The sequence below is a fragment of the Psittacula echo genome (assembly GCF_963264785.1).
Source record: "Psittacula echo genome assembly, chromosome: 15".
Lineage (NCBI taxonomy): Eukaryota > Metazoa > Chordata > Aves > Psittaciformes > Psittacidae > Psittacula > Psittacula echo.
Genome location: NC_137751.1, coordinates 3,682,621 through 3,705,018, shown reverse-complemented (window position 1 = coordinate 3,705,018; position 22,398 = coordinate 3,682,621). Strand labels below are relative to the sequence as shown.

The 22,398-nt window shown below is 45.6% G+C and overlaps 1 protein-coding gene across 1 annotated transcript in view; it reads right to left on the bottom strand.

The window, feature by feature from the left end:
* The window catches only part of PAFAH1B1 (platelet activating factor acetylhydrolase 1b regulatory subunit 1), a 33,620-nt gene extending 14,705 nt beyond the window's left edge, over positions 1–18,915 (bottom strand). The window contains exons 1-4 of the mRNA XM_080629845.1: positions 18,726–18,915; positions 3,447–3,658; positions 2,199–2,283; positions 59–133 (exon numbers count right to left, since the gene is read on the bottom strand). Of these exons, the coding sequence (XP_080485971.1) occupies positions 59–133; positions 2,199–2,283; positions 3,447–3,478 (192 nt within the window). The 5' untranslated portion in view covers positions 3,479–3,658; positions 18,726–18,915. The remainder of the gene's footprint in view (positions 1–58; positions 134–2,198; positions 2,284–3,446; positions 3,659–18,725) is intronic.
* Between the last annotated feature and the right edge of the window lie 3,483 nt (positions 18,916–22,398).

Below are 22,398 nucleotides of genomic sequence, written 5' to 3'. Positions count from 1 at the left end.
TGCACATTCACTTTCAGTATGACCTTTATACAAGTAAATCCATCAGATCTCTACTTACCTTCTTTTGTAATCTTATAACAGATGTCCATTTTTTTTCCAGAAGCCCAGCATACTTCTTATCTAGCTCTTCATTCTGAGAGGAGAAGCATTTGAATAAATCAACAAATTCTAGTTCCAAAGCCTGCAGAAGTGTTTCTTCAAAGGCAACATAAACAGCCCATTTTAATAAAAAGGCTATAATGAGTTTTACTAGTGAAACAGAAGAGCCATGCTTCAAGTTTTAACGGGTACAATTTACATACATAGAAATGGAGAAGATAATTTAAAATACAATTTTTAATTAAAAATACTGCAGCAGTGATGCAAGGGTCTGCAAATCACATTCAAAAACTAGGACTGCACAGTTATCTGTGCTGGTTTCTAGCTTCATTACTTGAAAGCTTCTGAAGAGCTCTGCATAGCTGAGAATGGTGAATATTTGTTTAAAAAAACCCAACTTGGTTACAGTTAACCTCAAATTGCCACCACTATCACGTTATTTTGCAAACACAATAGAGAATAACAATGCCATGGCTTATTTCATAGAAGCTCTGAGGACTGGCTACCTTGGTCAGAGACCAGATGTTAACCAACTGCTTCAGGGGCATTTGTAAAAGCTGGAGTTATCTGCAGGAATAATCAATACAGACCTGAAAACCCTCCTTGCAGAGCTACACTTGAACCCCTTCACTTTACTGACATCATTTCTGCCTTTTGTTGTTTTAGTATAATCCATCCAATTCAGATTTTCTTGCAAGAAACTCATGTGGAACTTCAGCAACTGCATCTCTTACGTCCCCCAGGAGCAGCTAGCCTATTTAGATTGCCTTTTTAACCTTTGGGAAGGGAAGACTTAATGAGGCTGATAGATAAGGCAGATAAGGGAATGGTATGAGGATTTTCAATTATAAGTAAGGTATTTCAATCTGTCATTTCTACTTATTTATTAGATACTGGGAGCAGACTGGAGAAATTAAGTCAAACTTCAACCAAGCATTTTGGGAAAAGAACAATGCAAGATTTGTAATAAAGAAAAGGCATGGATTTATCCACAGCCAAGCACACAAGTTTACTGCTCAATCCAGCTGTATCCAGAGAAACCCAAACTCAGATGAAGTGCACACCTCCTCTATGCTAGTAAGTGGCAAGTGCAAAATGAACCATCAGTTACAAAGGCAAACAAAAGAATTAAGTTGGAAGAAAGGACCAGTCCAAATCACTACAATCTGTACAGTCTAACAACAGAGCTGCTCACCAGAGCAATCACCTCACACTGGCTATCTGAGCTTGCTCTCCCACTATCCAGTTAATCAACTGGTATGCCACAGTCTGAGGCAATGAGTTAACTACTGACCCGATTCCAATCACAAAATAGACTTCCACCCATTTGCTCTGTACAATAAAGGAGGGGACAAAAGCAACCCTATTTTGTCTTCCTGTTTCTTAAGCATCACAAGTGGAGTCAGCCTCCAAAGCTGACATCCCTTACATCTGCTTACAAGGGAAGAGCCTTCAGTTTTCTAATTTTGGATTGCAGAAAGTTTATGCTTTTATGCAGGACTCTGATAAGAACCACCAGAGTTAAGGAAATGAGTTACAGGGAGGGGAGGATGGACACAACAACAGGAAACAAATCAAATGTGTTAAAATCAGACACATTCTTCCAAATATTAAGCACAGAATAGTTCAGAGTGGAAAGGAGCACATGATACTCCAGTCCTGTATGGAGATGTTGGAGTGGGGCCAGTGAAGGGCCATGTCATTCTTTCATACCACCTTTCTTATACATTCACATTGCCTTTTGCTAGCTTTGGTTCCTGGCACCTTCCACCTTGAAGCATCTACACCCTCTTAGGACCTGGATCCTTAAAACGCCATTACAGGAAACACTCAGCATTGTACAGATGAGTGGTAGGCAGACAAATAAACACAAGATGAAAAACATGCCTCAGTCACGAGCTGCAGATAAAGGTGAGAGTTTTGCTCATAAACTGCGGAGTCATCCAGTGATGATGATTTAACTTTATGGCCAGGCAATAAGCTGTGAGTGTATCACCTCCAGTTCTGAAACTGCATGAGCTAACAGGTACATAACAGACATGCATGCCATAAAATTAAACATTCTTAGAAGACAGATGAAGAATCTGGTTTGAACTCACCACATCTAACTCAGCCTCCTTTTTGAAAACCGAATATGCCTCTTCATAGCCATTGGAACGAAGGTAGTCTGCTATTGCTCGATTTCTGAAAGACAGAGGACAGCACGTTCAGCCACAGCAAGAGCAGACTGGTTTGGACTTTGCTGTTGTATAAAAGGCACAATGGACGCCTCAGTCTCCAGTGCAGCACAGCACCAGGATTGTCAGGATTGCTAAAAGCCCAAGCAAATCTTACAAATACATTTGGCAAAGAGACTCTGCTCCGAGATGTCAATAGCAGGATACACGTTTTATTTCAGGTTTGGTGGAGAGTTTGGGGTTTTTTTGTTTTCCCTTTGAAGTTATCACACATTGGAGCAGCATGAATACATTGATCAATCTGTATGGTACATAAAAGCCATAGCAAGTACAAAAAAACCAACCACATCTACATATTAAAGCTGTGGCTTTATCTTTGAAGGAAAACTAATTTGGGCAGAAAGGTTTAGGGTACAAAATTTTACTTCAGTAAAGCTTGAATAAAATGCTCAGTTTGAGGGAGCAAACCTTAGCTTTCTTTTTCAGAAAGATACAATAACTTCTAGTTACACGGCAGGAAAGGACCTGTGTGTAAATACACATATACCTGACCTGTAAATATATACATGTACACCTACACTACAAATATTGAAGTAAACTGATACTTTTTAAAAACACAAAAATTGGGTGGTCATCTACCCAAGGCACAAGAAAATTAATGCCTTTTGGTAGCTGAAGCAAGCAGCAATAATGACTTTTTGTTCTGAAAAGAATCTTGCCTTTCACACGAAAATTCTTCCTGTGTCTTTCATTGCATTCTCCTTCCTCACCTTTTACACATGTTCCATCTCTCCTCAGACATACGACTCTAAACACAACTCTGCATTCAAGCAGAAATGCCTTCCCATAAAAGATGGATGCTAAGCCAGAGTACTGCCTCCTCATCGGCCCTCTGAAGTAAATCCCCAGGGGGATCTCTCTGGTCACTTCCCATTTTCATGCAGAACAGTTCATGACTTCCATCTTCCATTAACACATGCACTCTAGGAAGTTTTTGCATGAAAAAACTTTAGAGAATTGCTAAAATCTGTAATAAGAGTGAATAAACTACAAAACATGGTACTTGACAGGCACGTGAGCTGAGCCACCCTTAAATCTATTTGGAAACAAAAGCTAATATTTAAAGTTTCATTGAAACATGACACAAACTCAGAAATAGCGATTCCTTACAGTTCATCTCGTTGCCTTTGTGACAGCACCATTGTGGCTGCGATGACAGGTTAATGTGATTCAGCAGCGGCTGCCTCCTCGAGATCTGAAGTCTCGGGAACCCTGGATCCACAATTCAGTCTGCCACAGAGTGGCTTAAATCAAAAGTAGTTTTCCAGACGTGAAACCCAACAGGAAATCCGGAGGCATTCAACACAGAAGATTCAATCCATCTAGAAGGAAGAGAAAGAGACGCCATTAATTTCCTTTAAGTCCCTCTGGACTGACGTGATCTTTGCACTCAGAATGCACCAACGCTCTGGACAGAGCGAAGTGACTGGAATTGTAAATGCAAATTCATTTTGTTACTGTGGATTATGTCCTTACTGCACATCTCCCACCTGGATGAGCAGCCTGGAGCCACTTGTACACTTTCTTTATTCCCCCTCTTCCCACCATTACTCCTTCAAGAAACAGGGAGCTGAAAGAGGCATCCTCAGCCATAGCCTAGTCCTAGTTTGTAGGCAATTCCATGTATGTTCTTGTGATGAGAACAATTTGGGCCTACTGTAAACAGTCTACAATTTGCCCTTACTACTGTCGAAGAGCTCCCCCTCCAAATCCTCTATCCTTATGCTAGCACTCTTATCTTCTGTAGATTTCTCTCTCCAAACTAAACCCAGCAAGTCTCATTCAGTTCATTTTCAACACAGACTAGGGATCAGACAACGCTCTCCTCCATCTCTCCAGCTTTGGAGGACAGTTTAAGGAAAGCTGAGAACATTCCAGAAAGGGCCTACAGAAGATGCTGTGGCACACCTGAGGCCATAGCCAGCAGCATCATGGCACACTCAGTTTGTCACTCCAGCTCTTCCATGAGCTCATTCATTTCTTGTCTAAAAGCCAACACTTGGCACCTTCTCGGTCACACACTCACCCCATTTACCTACAGCTCATCTCTGATCACACCCATACTTGGGGTACAGTGAATTTTTAAGCAGATCTCATCAGCATAGCACCATTATCACAGGGCAGTTACCACAAGCCTGTTACTTCAGCTGAGGCCAACACTGACTGAATCACTACACATGGGACACTGCAAGCTAGTTCAGACACAGCTGAAGTTCAACATATTCAAGTCCATCCAAATCGTGCCTTTCACAAATGACTTTTCCCCACACACACTACTTAATATCTTATTATTCAGCAACATGAACTTCAGTGTTCGTTGAGTATCATCTACTTCAACTGGGCAGTTTGACCCACCCCCAAAATCATTTTGGCATTGCTGCCTTTTCATTTCTGCACTGCAGGAACTCTGTTAGGGTTATGAAACCATAAAACCTGATCATGAGAACTGCTGAAGATGGCATTTCTGGCATACCTGGCCAGAGTCTGCATGTAACACATCATTTACTCAAGCTGTTCAGCAAGTTTGACCAACCAGCTCTTAGCAGCAAGGTAAAGTGCACACAGCACCACACAAAGACTTAGGAGATAGCATTTGGCTTGTAAACTTCCTAAAACTGCTTCAGGAAACGTGTCCCCACTGCCCCCCCCCCAGGACACAGGTACCAGGTTCGCTATGAAAGCTGGAGAACCATTTTGGTAAGGAGCCTGTTTTAAACAGAAGCCTTTCTTACATGAAAAGAAATGCAGAAAATACCAGGCTTGTATCATTAATGTCTACTTATCCATCACAGGGGATCAGGAGCTTGTTTCTAAACCTCTCTAGGCTCTTCTGTCTGCTTCCAAATAAGCTTAAGCTGCAAGTTGCTCATATTTCACTCTGCTGGTGGATGTCCCTCCTCGAGTGCTGTGCACATCAAAACACTGCTCTGCACGCTGGTCAGGACAGGAGAGCTCCAATGGGCAGGACACCATCATGTAATTCGTCTGATCTCTTCCCTAATAGCTATTTTGGAAACAAGTCACTGAAAACTGATAGCAGAGGCTGCATCCTTTCAGAGGCCAGAGCAAACACTCCACTTATTCTTGTCCCATAGTTCGCTTCCTGACCAGTAGACACACAACTGGTTTCACCCTGTTCACAGCAGGTGTATCCCATATCAATTAATAAAAATTTGGTTAAGATAGAAAAATAACCTATTAACCAAGCAGAAGAAGTGCCCTCTAGAGGGCAATGCTGCTGTACATGCAAGTACTGAGAAACAGGCTTATAATGGCTGAATCTCTGCCCTTCAGTATGAACATAGCAACGCCTTGGGTAGCGACAAACACTGGAGAAGAACAAAACAAGGCACTTCTTCACCCAAAGCAGCACTGGCTGAAGCACTGCATAGCAGAACACAGAGACATCAACTCCCCAAATCTGCCTGTAGTGCTACCACGGTGAGGATCCCAGACTGAAAACCAGAAGGTGGGTTTTGCATTATGAACTACCATCACACAGGGAATGCCTTGGAAATCCAGCACCAGGGCAGGAACTCCAGTAAAAACCACACTGCAATATTCTGTCAGCTTTGACACTGCATCTTGTGTAGTGTCCACTTGCAGCAGAACCACTTGCACACAGGTCATCTAGTTAGAAAGGCTTTTTTCCTCCTCTCACAAGAAGCAACCCCAAACTTCTCCTGTATATCCCCAACACTACAGCCTGCTCCCTCGCTCTAATTCCGAGTTGTTATTCAGAAACAGATCTTAGCACTAGATAAATTTCAGCAGCTACAGGGCAAAGCAGCTCTTTCTGCTGTTAGCAAATTCCAGCTGACCCACAATAAGCTACCAATCAACTGATCAACAGCACCTCCCTGCTTTGAGAAGTGTCTGTTCCAAGCACCCTGCTCAGTGTTCCTGACTTCTGAACTACAAAGGCCCCTGAACACAGGCAGAGTATCTTCAGGGCAGCCTCCTTCATGCACGCACTTTGACAAAGACAAAACAAAACTAATGAAAACAAGCAAACAGAAAAGAAAACCTGACAAAACCCACAAACCAACCACTCAAGCACAAACACCCAAACCCAGAAAGCCCCAAAGGACCCGACTTTAATTATACCCCTGTGCCACTTCAGAAACAACAGAGAACAGAGGAATATGGTCCATGTGTGTTGCTGCTCTTCAGCTGGGGAAGGTTTGGTGACATACAAAACTCAGTGGAGCAAGACTAACCAGTCCTCCTCCAGGCCTTTCAAGGGGTAGAGTCACCCCTGCGTGTCACACACCCGCAAACAGCCTCAGTAATGAGAGGAAGCAAGTGTTCAAAGAGAACCCTTGGGAAGAAGCCACAGAGACATCACCTGTACGTTGCACCCCACCTGAAATTGCCAATACCACCGGCTTCCTGGAAACAAGGTGGTGTCAAGACAGAGCCAGATCTTTCCTTGACAAAAAGATGTCTTTGTATGAACATTTTAATTTGGTCTGTATTAAGTACAGAAAAAAGACTGAACTTACACAGAGCCATCCATGGAGTAACAGCTACCAATTAAAACAGGACATGCCTTGTACTACTAGCCCCACTTACACGCAAGCAGTTGCAGTTTCTAACTGAAGATTCAATAGTCCACATATCTACAAGGACTGAGTGCAAACCTCTGCACTGTGTACAGGCTCCAAGTGCTCTCAGCACCATCACTTGTCTTTTCAGCAGTTTAAAACTGGGAGCTAGCCCCAGCTGAATACACAGCACAGGAACAGGTACAACACAGGACCATCGTCGCTCCCTCCTCCAGCAGGACAACTGCTCAACTCTCCAGAGCAGTGGAGGAGAACCACAGACATTACCTGCTGCAGGCCAGGTCAGCCACTTCTTCATGAAACACAAACCAATTAAGAACTGTGCATAACATCCTCCTCAGCCCCACTAACAGCAGCATATCCTCAACACACAACTGCATCTCACCTCAACTGCTAGCTTCTTCACCTAGCAAAAGACCAGCTTTACACTTAGGGCTGCTTTACATTTAGGACTGCTAAAAGTCTAATAAGGATAAAAGATCTAATTCCATCCTTACGTGCTGCAGGGATGAAGAGGGGCACACTAAAGCATCATCTTTAAGAAGAAATATTTAAAAGGACAGCTACGAATCAACACAGGTCACAGCTTTTTCCCTACACGAGCTTCTAAAGCATACAGAGCTACTGATAAAGCAGAAGAGCCCCTGTCTCCTCACATGGAAGGATCACCTCCCATCTCCCTGAACTGGGAGTCAGAGATTCCCTGGCTTCACCACACCTGGCCTGGACCCCGCTGTGCTCACCACAGGACTCACCCACACTGCGCCCCGGACACATCTATTGCAATTGGGGTGGCTCAGCGGCTCGCGACGCTGCCTGACACGCATCCAGAGATGGTCCCACCCTGGCAGTGACTCAATGCATACCTGCCTTGTGCTGCTGGCTCCTGTCGAGGCACCCAGCTGGGTCTGGCTGCGCACCTGAAGCGGACACCCCAGATCTGATACTGCACAGGAACCACCCCCCTTCACAGTAACTTCAGGAGAGAGGCCTGCTCGCCACTCCTAAGATGCACAAACAGCAAATGAACTAGGTTCAGATGTGTGTGTTAGCTCTGCAGCAGCTGTACAGCTGGGAACTCATCTTTCATTCTGGACACTTGCCTGCTTTGCTAGGCAAGGTTTAACAATACCTACACAAACATCAAGCAGTGACAAACAGTGAGCAGAGCTATTCCAAGCTCATCAGGAATCAGTATTCCCTGCAGACATGTGTAGGCTCTAACCAGATTTTAAGTCACGTCAATAAAGCTGCAGAGAGTAACGCAGAGAAAGGTCTTTACAAGTTTCAGAAGTTCAATTTTACAGGCTTCTTTCACAGCCTAAATTTACTTAAGTAATCACTGTGATGACTTAAACCAGGGCTCCCATCATCAAGAAAATCCTCCTCAGCACCATAATGGAAGTCGGTCTCACCACTGGAACTCCAGGCTCAAAATCTTTATCATTCTGGTAATTCAAGTCCTGAAGCCTACAGACACATCTGCTTACCGGCTACTAGCAAGAACAGTCAATCAGCCTTAAAACCTTCTTAACCAGTTTTCCCATCTCCCATAATTCCCACAGGCACATTCCTCCCTCCTTATTTTATGTTTTCTCTCTTATCTTTTGAATTCTATGAGTTAAAGCAAGAAAATCAGTTTCAACATCACTCCTCGGTTCACAGCACTGGCAGCAGCGGCAGCAGCAAACAAGTAAATGCACCAGCACCACCCCAAGTTCACCCTGCTGCTGTCTGGTGACCTGACAACCACCGCTGGCCATCTGTTATCGCAGATCTCGGGATACACGCTCAGAGCTCCTCCAGGAACTCAAACCCAAATTAATTCGATTTCTGCGGTTTTAATGCCGGTTGCTTAGGCTCCATAAACAGCCTTCCCACAAAAACACAAGCTCTGCGCACTCAACACGTAACTGTAACTCATTCTAGCCAAAATTAGAAGATGCATGGCATGAATTACAGAGCAAATGTATCGGCAGATACAGAACAGACCAACACCGTTCAGCTCTGAAGGCTTTTCAGCGCTGGGCACTGCTTTAGGAACAGTACATTTTGCCTTTTACAGAATCCTAATACTTCCATAAACTCGACCACAAGACCATTTGTTTTCTAAGTATTATTAGGAAAAAATGTATTTAATAATATTCTACCAGAATGCTTCTTGGAAGGAGACAAATGTGAGATCAGGTTCTCAGACTGCCTGGGTAGGCACACCTAATATTGAGCCAGTGTTAAAAGGCATATAGGCCACCCCAACACAATGAAACACATCTGGATTCACATTCTGAAATCAGAGGTTTAGATTGCTCACATTTAGCTTCTAATTCAAATCCTGATTTGTCATCAACTATAATCCCAAAAAAGAGCCTGGAGTCCAGCTAGCTGCTACCAATTTCCAAGCAGTTTCTCTAACACATTCTGCTGGTTTTAAAAGAGGTTTTGCCTGAAAGAAAACTCCTTACATTCTCTTCTGAGTTTGTTAATGTATCTTTCAATCCTACCTCAGTTAGCTTCCTCTCTTCAGGCCTTTTTTCAGTCCCAGGGAAAGGCAAGTCATTTATGTGGTAGCAGAGACCAAAGCCACCCAAGACTGAACTGATACCATCACAATTTATTTCCATAGTTCTTTGAAGTTGGGATGATCCATTTACGCATTAGTAACATATAAAGTCTTCTTGCATCTCCTCTTGCTACACACTGGCTCATCAGATCCTTACAAAGCTTTTCAATGGTGTATCTTGTTTCATAACATATTAACAAGAGAACAAAGCAGGTACTTGTGAGTATTTGCACAGAATTAGAGCTGCAGCCCTTTATGGCAGAACTAGATTAACTTAATTGCTCTCTTTCACCTGTAGATTACACCTCTAAATTCCAGCAAGCTATAAGCAAGTACATAAAAATACTTCCCTTTAATCTGGACCAATTTTTAATGGTCTGATTTTGCTTTAACTCAGTAAGCAAAAAGCTGCTTTATCAAACTCAGAACATGACAACTCTTCCCACAAATGAGCTCTAGAAACAGATTCCATAGTATGGAGTCACCATTTAAACATGAACCAGAAGTGAAGTAACATCCGTATTTCTTGGGCATAAAAGCCATGACCTGAAAAAGCTTCTTAGAAACCTGTCTCTATCTGCCGATAGGAAAGAAAGAGGCAACAAACAAAACACCCAGTTCCTTTCCCCCTCCACGTCACTTGCAGTGACAGCAGAAAAGCCCACGTGCAGGGTAATCTCAGCGACCAGCCTGTTCTTACGGTGTGGCAAACACGCCTCATCCTAGAGAATGTCAGGGCCCATCACCGGCTGAGCCGGTTGGGATGAGCCCAGAACACAAGGAAGCGCCTCATTACTGACCCAGGCTAATCTTTTTTCCACTTTTCAGCCTACATCCGTGAAGCTCTCTGAAGGATTAGGGAAAAGTGAGCCCCAACAGCTATCGTATTCTGCAAAAACAAAACAGAAGCAAATCTGATCTGAATTACAACTGTGAGCCTCCGTTTTCATTCACATGTTTAGTAAGCCTGTTATTCTGCAATTAAGTCATAAAATGCCCATAGGTCTCAAGCACAACTGCTTCGCCAAGTGTACCAGTGCAGTATTATATATATGATACAGCCTTTGTGCGTTTGCTCACATTTTGCAATAAGTTACCAAAAATATTTCCCATCTTCAAGGTTTACCAAAGCAAACGCAACCCCTGAAACATCCTCTGCCTGCTTTCTCATCCAGTTCACCTACATAACTGGGTAATTGAATTGACTTTGCTCAAAACCTGATACTGTAGTTTACTTCTGAAAACACTTCAACAATAAATCCCTGGGGAGCCAGAAGGTGATCTGCAGCAGATCAGAGACTGCCTGTGTTCCAAAGGCTTGGAATGCCGGCTGTAATTACAGCTACAAAATCAAGTGAAGACATGTCATTGAGATGCTGTAACACAGGAGCAAGTGAACTCCCATCTGCTGCACGTTCCCTAAATACAGGCGTTTCTGTCCTCATCAGGGGTGTGCGTTCTGAAATGAACTCCTATGCCACTCTACTTTTCCATACTATTTCAAGTCATAATCACTGTGTCACACACCACCAGCGGTCACTACCTCCCTTTAGGAGTGTGAAACAAGACATCTCTGGTCTTGCTACCTCCCAGGCACCACCACCGTGTGACTTTTCAACACATCTGCACCAAGTTTCTAGCAAAATATTTTTTTTAGCGGAAAATCAATCCAATCTTGAGCTTTATCCTCCCTCTATCACTTCGGTTTTGCAATTCTGATGGACGCATGACACAATTTACTCTCAGGCACAGTCACTACGTATCATTTTATTGCCTTCAAGCTTCTTGAGGTCAGAGCTCAAGTTTGCAGTCTACACGCAGACTTTGACAGGAGAGCAAAAACATCCCTCTTGCCGCCTGCCTGCCAGTTCTGGCTGAAAGCAAAGTAAATCTAACTGCCAGTAAACAAACCACCTGGGCAAAGCATGCTGCAGTAGAAACCTTTAAAAACATGTGAAAAGCTTTTGGACATGGAGCTCTTCCTGCTGTTGCTTAGCACGCTGTGATAATGATACAACAGCAAGGAATCATGTCACAAATCAGTTTAAAATTCATATTAACCCCCAGTGGGTTTTCACTGAATTTCACTGGAGTCCTGAAGGACTTTTTGGTCAGAGATGGGTCAATGAAATCGGGAAGGAGAGCAGAACCGGATCAAGGCAGAGGGGAGCAGGAGGGGGTGTGAGTGATACAGGGAGCTTTTCAGAGTGCTCCAAGCTGCTCCTCTAAACCTGTTCAGAGAAAGGCACAATGCACGTCACTGCTTCTCTGCATGACTTCAGCAAGGTTAGTTTCAAAATCCTGTTTGCTAGGTCAAACACCACATACACTTCGCATAACAGCAATTCCACAACACTGCATTTAGGCTACTTTCTGTCAGCCACCAAGAGAAGAGCTCGTGCTCAGAGCAGTTTCTTACAGGTGGCCAGCAGTCATACACTGCATCTGAACTTCGTTCTTTTCAGTTCTTCCCCCATACTTCTCTAGCTTGAAGAATTAAGCTTTAGACTTACAACTGTAAAGGAAGTCACAGGACTATATCCAGATTTAAACTATTTCAGCTATTAAACTGCCTGCTCTATTGGAGATGGGATGTTGAAAATTACTGTGAATTGATTATATTTATATATGAAAAACACCTGAAGAATCATCTATGTTAAAAGTTTAGATAGAGGGTCAAAACCACGAAGAAATGCAAACAAAAATTCAGACAGAACTTCCACTCTTCAAATCATGACAGCATGCCATCAGTCCCTGAGCCACGTTAAAGCCTGTTGTCTGGAAACGACTTCATTTGACAAGTGAGAAGGAAAAAACCCAAACCAACCCTCCATCCCAACACATCTCACCCTGTGGCAGAGAACAGAGTTGAATCCTTCATGACACCACTATCAAAAGTAATGAAATCAGGGTTCTTGTAGCAGGTGTCTCAGCTCCCTGCTGACCCCTCTTCACCAGCCACACTGCTGCCTCTGAAGCAGATCTGCAGTTGTGGGAACCAGTCCCTAAGAGATACCTGCCTCCTCTGCCCAGCTTTGCAGCATCCCTCAGAACCCTCCCACTAATGCACACACAGTGACTCTCTTGCTGGAGACAGCAACTGCCCTCCCTCACCTAAGCCAAGAGAGCAGAAGGCAAACACAGAATTACTCTTTACTGCCCAAATGAAAACCAGCTTCCCATGCAGGTGCAATATCAGAGAGCACAAAACAGGGCCAAGACAGACGAGGCACAAGGCAGCAGATCATGCTGTTCATAGCCACCTCAGCTCTCATCTTACTGATGTACAGATTCGTGATTGCGCTATGCTGTGGTACTGGAAATTGTGCATCATTAGCACTCATTCCTTAGTAGTGTGACCAAGCCATGAAAAAGACACATTCCAAGCGTGCTGGAATAGCATTATTCACAAGATTCTGTTACAGAAATGGCACGCATGATGTTGGAACTTTAGCCGCTTCCTCAGTCCTGCTGCAGGTGAACACTGGAGTCCAAGCTTCTCTGTTAAGCTTTCCCAAACCTAGCCTGTGCTTGCTGCTTACAAATCCAGCTGAGAACCAACAACTTCTACCACTACTGATTTAATAGATACCATCTGTTTCAAAATACATATACATGCTCACATTAATGACACCATCCTCTTGACAGACTGTAAAGAAACCAGCATTTAAATATACCAAATTGTTTATCCAATCTCTTTGTTCACCCCAAAACCCAAGTGAATCAAGCACAAGACAACAAGAATCAAGCCAACATGGAAGCAACAGTCCTTTATCTACAGGTAAACAAGCTTGATGTTTCTAACTGATTTTCCTCTAGTCTTAAAGAAGGATAAACTTAACACCTTTGCTTCAGCATTAAGCTAACTCCATGCAGAAAACCCATGGCAAAGGCAACCGGGGGGGACATCTGTCTAATTCAACACAAAACTTCATGTTTGTGGCACACAATAGAGTGGTTACCAGTGACAGAGAAGGGAAGGTGTAAATAATCCCAGCACAAAGGCCACGGTGCTCTCTCAGATGCAAACCAGCACTGCATCATGCCTAAGCCCTCACCTTAGCCCTGCCCAGCACAGCTCTGACTCACCGGCAGGCCTTGGGGAACAAGAGGTGCTTCCGAAAAGCCTGCCTGGGAACTCATCCAGCAGAGACCAGTGACAACGGGAACCACAGTACAGACACTTGCTGCAGCACCACCTATGAACCTCAGCCACCACGCAGTGTCCTGGAACTGAAAAACCTTTTCAAGACTACAGCAACTAGTGCCTGGTTAAAGATATCAGCTACGTCTTCCAGAATCAATGGAATCATAACCACAAGACAAAGTCCATAAGCAGCCAAGTCAAACTGCTGGGTTCTCTCAGCAGCAGCACCAGTGAGGAGGAAACGGCTCAGCTACTGCTGAACACATTAACCAACAAGTACTTAGAATTCATAATGTTGATTTTTTTTACGTAGTTATGCATGCACCAGTGCCCTTGATACTGCTTAGTATGACAACACTGTGCACACATGACTTGCTTTGAAGGGGGCTGTGTGTTTATAGCACTGGGGAAATGGATCAGCACACACTTAGGTCTAAGTAACACTTTTCTTTGCAATATCCCGACCAGCAGGTGCCAGCACACAGTGACAGGATAGGTGCTTCCAGGACAGCAACCTGAAAGCAAGACAGCCTCAGCCACACCTATCTATCCCCTAAGAGAGCATAAGGTTAACAGTAAAGAATGAGCTTTGAAACATGCTGAATGAGACAAGTATTGCCCCATTCGCATCTTGCCTCAATGAGTATTGAGAAGGCCCTTCTTTAGTCACTTAGGATAAGATACAAGTTAGGTATACACATCTGTTGGGGCTAACCTGCAGTACCAGACAAGTTCATCAGGTTAAATCTAGAATAAAATTATTCATGAGATAAAAATCATGGTTCTTTCAAATGTTTCTAACATGCAATACTCATCAGTAGGCCTCAAACCATGGCAGGGAAGAGGAAAGGCACTGCTCTAAAATAACTGTAATACAAGAAAATCAGACATTTAACTCTACCCAAGCCAGAGGCATCGTACAGCTACAGCTCACATCACACCACTGCATCTCCAGTAATGGCACAAGCCCTGTGGGCAGATGACGACCATGTGCGTGCCCCTGCTGACCTGGACAGCATTTATAGGCAGAATTCTGAAGAAATAACTTTATATACTTGGAAATGAGTTTTAAACAGGTCAGGATTTGTCTTAGTGTAAATGCCTATTTTTAAGAACTGAAACTGAGGTGTAACCTACCCTGTCAGGCAGATCAAAATACAAAGCAACATCACCTATTAATAAACACCTTTGCTCCCAACACCCAGAAGCCACATTAGGAACCCTATTCCCCTTGTGTCAGGTAATAAAGTAGCTCTTGAGAAAGCCTTTCACCCAGGCAAGGCTTCATCAGCTCAAAACATTTTTAGCACACAGGTTGTTCTGCCAGTGATATTTAAGCTCTTATGAAAAGGAAGAAGAGGAGACTAGATGTGCCGTCATTAACAGACCTGTGTGTAGACAGTACGTAACTTACTACTCTACAATAACCCTCACAGAAGAAACCCAGGCCCACTTTGATTAACACATGGCCCTGATACTTGGGAAATATCTCCAAGCACCATCACAAATTACATGTTACAGGCTGGGAGCTCCCCCACGCCCTGTATGAAATCTGAAATTATTATTTATTAATAGTAATTGCTGATTTTTATTGTTCTCTTGTTTTCCTACATTCAGGCCTAAGCAGATCTCATTTTCAGGCTGAGGAGTGTTTCAGTGCTCACTTCAGGGACATGTCAGCAGCCCTCCCACAGTCTCTGCCCTTAGCTGAAAATACTGCTGCCCTTCGTACCACTCTAGGTCATGCTACCAGAAGCAGGTAGGGAGGGTTGCAAATAAACTCGGTAACAAACATCCCCAGTGTATTTCTGAGTGATAGAGGCAGGGGCTTTCCAGCTACTGCCTGCCCAGAAGACTTTATAAGAGGGTACAAACCACTGCTAGAAGTTGGTTATGGACTTCTTGAAGGCAGACAAGGTTGGAGCATTGGGCAAGACCAGTGAGCAGATGCTAATTCAATAGCTGTCCCATCGATAGCAAGTTGGGCAGACACACAAGTTGAGCAGACACACAAGTTGAGGGCAGACAAAGAATACAAACCAAGCACTTGAGGCTGGGTGGAGCAGAAGAAACAGTATGGGCAGAAGAGGCAGCAATGCACGCAAGAAACCTTGCATACAGAAATAAAGGTAAGTACTAATGTCCTTTTCTTCTGCAGAACAGAAGTTACCAAGTTACTCCTGTACAGAAAGTGACTGCCATCATTTCAAGGACAAAACTCAACCAAAGTTGGAAGGAGGCAAGTGGTTTTTATTGGATTCTTCATTGCTCTTAGCCCGGATACATTTTTAGACACGCATTTAGTGAAGACATCCACAGAATCCTGCAACATCTACTCCAAGTGAATGAACTACATCTTCTAAAAAAGCCACTACCCTTTAATTTAATTTTGAGCAAATTAAAACCAAGGGCAGTCTCATCTGTGGCCATCTACCATCAAAAACTGGACTCCAGATCTGAGACAGACCCAAGAAAAAGCAAAACCTCAACCTGCTTTAGAACTGTCCGTGTCATACTTGCGCTGATCAACACTGAACTCAGCTAGGAACATCACGAGCCATATCTGGAACAGGAGAGCACTTGGACAAGCAGCCCCCCCTGGTGCTTCATCTGATCCCCATTGTATTCCCCAAATCCTTTGTTCTAACGCCTCTCCTACACAACTTTGATTCTAAGCATCAGTATTATCCCCATGATGCAGCAGTACCCGAGTGGTACAGTAATGCTCTTACAGAGCCATATTGTTCAACAGGGCTTCCAAAATCTTCAGATGTTATTTTAGATGAAGTCAGCACACGAGGAAGGATAATGCAATTAAGTCCATATACTAATAGGAGTTACTCTACTGTGATCACCAGAGAAAGCAGGGACTGTCTTTTCTTGTGCAACCATAACCCAGTCTCACCAAGAAGTTACATGAACAAATAACAGCACTCTTGCTACAATACAGGGGGTTCTCCATATTCCAGAGAATCTTGCGTGTAAAATACCTGCACAAAAATTGTAATTCTTATCTGAAGTGCAAATAAAATAAATTCAACAAGTGAATATCGAAGTGGATCAACTGAAATGGTTATCAGATAAAAAAACCCGGCTTTGCAACAGTGACTGGTCACTTCTCACTGCCAGACAAATCCAGATCCACCCTGCAGAAAAATGAGCCTCCAAACAGAATGCGAGATTTGTTTCATTTCAGAAGGTTCCTGCACCATTAGATTCTGCCCTAAAGAAGAGACTTCATTGTTACGGCAATTAGTATTCCTCCACCCCAGCAAAGGGAAAAAAAGAGCTCTGAAAGGGTAATCTAGCCATTTCGCAGCTTTGCCTCCTTACTCCACCCAGTCTCTCCTCTGCTCAATGGCTGCACACAGCATCCATAAACATGGTAATAGCAAAGGAAACACACAAAAACGAGATCCCCGAGAACGAGCTGGAGATCTGCAGTAAATCTTTCTGGTTGAAAATATTTTCTTTGTTTAGTTCCCCAACATAATTCTCCTATTTAACAAATTACTCTTAAGGGCAAATAACACCCTGATAGCAGACCCTCCCTCTCCTGAAAACCAGCCGAATGCTGCACAATCATTTATGAAATGATCAGCACTAAATGTGGGTTCTTTAACCCCCATCTCCCAACACGATAAACAATACTGTCACAGGAATACACACGTAAATCATCTCCCCCAAAACACATAATTCAGCCATGTCAATACACCCAAACGTTTACTACACTAAAACAGTGCTTATTAAAGATTTTTAATATAGCTTAGATTAACCTTCCACCATCTCCTGGTTAGGCAATTCATTATAAATTGACTTGACCTGCAACAACCAAGCCCTCCGCTGCAGCACCACCAGCGAGGAAATCTCACCAGTAACACTATGGCAAAGAAAGGGAAGGTGTCACATTATTATTGGTATGAAAGGTCAAGTTTAACTGCATCCACCTTAACCAATAAATAAATAAATGAGCATCAATCTCACACCCACAGAACTGAGTAAACCCTAAACTTTCCAAGGGAGGCACCACTCCCACCCCCCAACTTCCATCAAAAGCCTTCCCTGCCTGCATATATCCTCCTGCGAAACAAAAACCCAGCGTTAAACGGAGCGGTTCAGCAAACTCCATTGGTATGAGGAGGCTTTCAAGGGAAGTCTGCGTGACTGTAGACACCCCGGCAGCGATATGACCCCAAGGAGGAGAGATTAGATCTCCCTCCCCCGTTTTTACTGCAGCTGGCTCTGAAGGTCTGAGCCACCTCCTATCACCGCCTTCCCGGCGAGATCACTGCAGGGAAACAGGCTGGATGTGAAACAAATCCCTAAAATAACCCCTGCTCCTCTCTCCTCTGTTACCAGCCCGGTTTTGTTTGCCGTGCTGCGGCCGAGGCGCGGATCCGGGCCAGCTCCCGACAAACGACGCCTTGCCCTCGGAGAGGACGAGGAGCGGCGACCGGGAGAGCCCTGCGGGGGGGGTTCGGGGGAGGATGCTCGCTGTCCTCCCCGGCACACACACACCCGGCCCTTAAACCAGGCTGTATTTTTATCGCTACCCGCGCCCGGCCCATCGCCTTCTTCCCGGCATCTTGCTAAGTCACCGGGAGGAAAGCGGCGGCCTAGGGGGGAGAACGCGAAAGCCGGAGCCCACCTCAAGGGCTCCCTCCCCGCCGCCACCCCGCCCCGCTCCCTTGTCTGGCCCACTCCTCCCCCGCGCCCTGTTTTCCTGCTAAGTCACCCACAGCGCGCACGGCGCCCACCGAGGGCCAGCGGAGGGGAGCGGGCCTCGCCCCGCAGCCCCCTCCCAGCGCGCCGCATCCCGCCGGGCCGAGGGCCCCGGCCCCCGCCGCAGCTGCCATCCGCCCGCCGCCGCCCGGCCTCCCCCGCCTCCGCCCCGGCTCCCTCCTCACCACCGGGCGCGGCCGCCATTTTGAGAGCGAGCTGGAGAGAAGGAGGGAGGGGGCAGGGAGGGAGCGGAGGGCGGGGAGCAGCAGCGCAGGGGAGGGGGAGCGCGGCGGAGCGCCGCACCGCACGGCCCGTGGGGGCACGGGCAGCCTCCCGCGGGGGGCCGCGGGGCCGAGAGCGGGCAGGGAGGGGAGGCACGGCCCCGGCCTTACCCGAGCCGCCGCTGCGCTGTGCTCCGTGGGGCCGGCGCCGCCCGCCTCTCCCATTCACCGGTGCGGTGCGGTGCGGCGCGGCAGGGCGGTGCGGGGCACGGAGGAGGGTCCCGGGGGTCCCGCAGGCACTCGCCGCTCGCTCCGCTCCGCGGTCTGTCAGTGGCGCCCCGGCCGCCGGGAGGGAGGGAGGGAGCGGCGCGGCCCGCCGTGCCACTGCGCATGTGCGCGCCGGGGGCGGGGACAGCCGCCCGCCGCCATCTTGGGAGGCGCAGGGCGCGTGTCCCGGCGTGCCCCGCGGTTCCCGGCCTGCCCCGCGCCGGGCCTGAGGGGGCGCGCTGAGAGATGGGGATGGCGGCGGGTAGCGGGCTCGGCCCCGGTGACCCTTCGGCTCCGGTGCTGGAGGCCCTTGTGAGGCAGGTGTTCTTCGCAGGCACCTGTGCTCCTCACGCTCCAGCTTGCGGTGGAACCTGCTGCCCTGTCCCACCCATCACCAGTGCCCATGGCCGCACTGCCTCTCTTTGCATCAGTGTGTTAATTAGGGATGGAGCTGCTTTAGTGATGTCTGTAAACGACAAAATAAGAAAAGAAAAGCTGCAAATACCGGTGAAGAGACTAATGCTACAGGACAGGTTAGAAAGATGAAGGAAAGGCAGAGTAAATGCATCCGTCTGTTGTGTAGCTTGGAGGATGCCCGATGGACTCTCCCCATTACCAGTGCTCGCAGGATACGCACTGCACAGACCCTGCTGTGTGCAGTGGTGCAGGGGACAAGGATGGGGCGTGCAGAGCACAGCTTCCCCCTCGGATCACCATGGAGCTGGTGCTGGCTTTGTCCTGACCCAGCTGGTGCAATGGAGCAGTCCCAGCGTGGGGTTACCTGCTCCTGACTTTGGGCACTGCCTTTGGTCTCGCCGCTGCCCTGGCTCATGTAGAATCTGCTCTCAAAACAGCATTATTCTTGGTGTGTAACCCTGTCCCACACACCTGGGGTCGCCAGATCTGAGAGAAACACTCATTTGTGACCGTTACCTCAGGGCTCCTGGAGATTGGGAGCTTGATGTCCCTGCCCATGGCAGGGGTGTGGAAATGGATGATAGTTAAGGTCCCTTCCAACCCAAGCCATTCTATGATTCTGTGTCTTTGTGCCTCTTGCTGGTGCACATTCACAGTATCAGTGTGAAAAAGTCACGTTTTACACTTGGAATAGAATGCTTTCATAATCTTCTTCAAACCCTGCTAAGGTAAATCTCAAATATCCTTGGTTTAATAACATCAGTGTTCCTAATGGTAAACCAAAGCATAGCCCACTGGTCATGTAATCCACATGCTCAAAAGAAGTGACTGACAAGAGAGTAGGGAACCCTGGAGAAAGGGGGAGCTGGCAGTGGACCCAACCAGTGCAACTGCTCCATCACGGCAAATCCAGGTGCCAAAGAAAGAGCCCTGCGGCTACAGGGCACAGTTACATGTGTCACTGTCAAAGGCCAGTGACCAAAGTCACTTCTAATGTTGGCAGCGTAACACAACGTTTAATGTGGGCCATAAAGGTTTCTGAAATGCTGATTTGGGAAAGAAGTAATTTCACGTGTAAAATTATGTGAATAGCAAAAACCTGAAGAATCTTCAAGGGACACTGAAAAATTCATACTCAACTCTGTAGTTTTGTCTGGGTTTACTGCCAGTAGCAAATAAAATTTGTGCCATGAATCTCTGTTATGCACTGAGGGCATCGGCAGCGCTTTCTGTCACCTTCACTGCTGTGCTGTGCCTTGTGGTCAGTCACTTTCTGTTTGTGATGCTGTTTTATGCAGCAGTAGGCAAGAGTTGCAATTTCAACCCAACATGCAATGCAAAACTGTGAAGGCATCCAGGACAAATGATGAGTATGAACTGCATTTAACTTACTTTTTTATTGACAACATGGCAAGTTTTAGGTCCATTTAAGCCTAGAAAATTTCTTACAGCTTACACGCAGAGATTCCCAAATACACTGGTGACATTCAAAATGGGCTAAAAGCATGGAGTAGTTCAGTTTCAATATACTGATGAATATAACTAATGATGAGATAAAGAGTAGGCCAGATTTCCAGCATGTGTCAGGATCCTGTATATTGACATTTCAAGGCAGTGTTCAGACACAATGGTATCAGCCATTGGTCAGCTTTAGCCTCTTGAATTGTTCTCTGGCAATTAACATACTTACAATTTTTAAACGTGTTGAGTGCATTTTCTTATCTCTTGAGACATGCAGCCACTGCCTCAGCTGGGTTTTCATGTGCTGATTAAACAAGGCAGGAGTAGCTTAGAGCCCCACTCCTGTTGTGGGTAAAGGAGTAGAGCCCTTTCCCCCTTCAGGTTAATTACCTGTGAACATGTTCTCAGGTGAGTTGTTGTGCATGTACCTTATGTCCTGAAGTCCTGTGGGCTTTGAACTGCTGAGCACAGGGCTTTGAGCTGATGGCTCAGGCATTTTCCATCCATCCATCCATCCATCCATCCAAGCTGTGTAGTCTTTATCACACCAGTTTGGCTATAATGATATCGGGAGACCACATCCAAAGCCTTGCTGAAGTCAAAGTAGACAGCATCCACAGCTCTCCCCTTGTCCACACACTCAAGGGATAACTAGTCACCTATCCAAGAAATTAAACCCATTTCACAGAGATCAATGGATTTTCCCAATGCTTTTAAGACCTAGGTATTTTATTCTCCTTTTACAGCTGACCCTTGTTTTAGTATCACTGCTTGACACTAGGATGGAAAAAAAATCCCAGTTCCCAGCACGGATAAACCATAAGAAGTCTCAGAGCCCATTTTCCTCAATGCTTTCCTGGATTGCCACAGTGCACCTTGGTAACAGAAATCACAGCCCTCTGCCTCAGTGGGGATGTGCAGATCATAGTTACATAGCTTCTCTTGATTCCAACTTCCATTTTTCCTTCAGGATATTCCTGAAGTGTATGTTTACAGCAGAGCCATGCTGCGGAGTGAGCCAGGCTCTTCAGTGTGCTTTTCACCATCTGGGGTGGCACACGCAGCTCCATCTACTGCACCAGAGATTACACGTTCCAGAACGTTACAGCAAACCGTGCTAGAAGGTTTCTGCTGAACGCTGAGAACTTCATTCATTCATAATTCACATGTTGCCTGTGAATGAAAGCTGTCATTAATATTCTGTGTGTGTACATATTTGTGTAGCAAAACACCCGCAGGGACTGTACTGCTGCAACCAGTGAATTTACATCTTGTGAGTCCATGGCAGGGCCTGGCTGACACAAGTAAAGCAGGACTGGGCTCTAGAAGTGCAAAATCGTCCACTTCATTGGGTTCTAGGTGGAAGCACAACCATGTGCATTCTGCCATCGTGGGTTTTCTGTTAACTTCACTTGGGGTTTAACTTAAAGATATTGGAAAAGAATATTATTTTTGCAACCAAAACAGAGAGAAAATACCAATGTGTGGGGAAATGTTGTGTTCCCAGTGCAAAGCAGAGCACAAAAAGCATTCAGATTAATTTTTAATGTATATTCACGTTAGAAATCCTACTTTCAGCAATCCTGTGGCCTTTTCTGTGTATTATCAATATAAGGAAAAGAGCAACCTGTAACTGTGCCTCCTCTACCTGACCTGCTAATAGCATTAAAAGGAGAGAAGATATATCAATCTGGTCTCT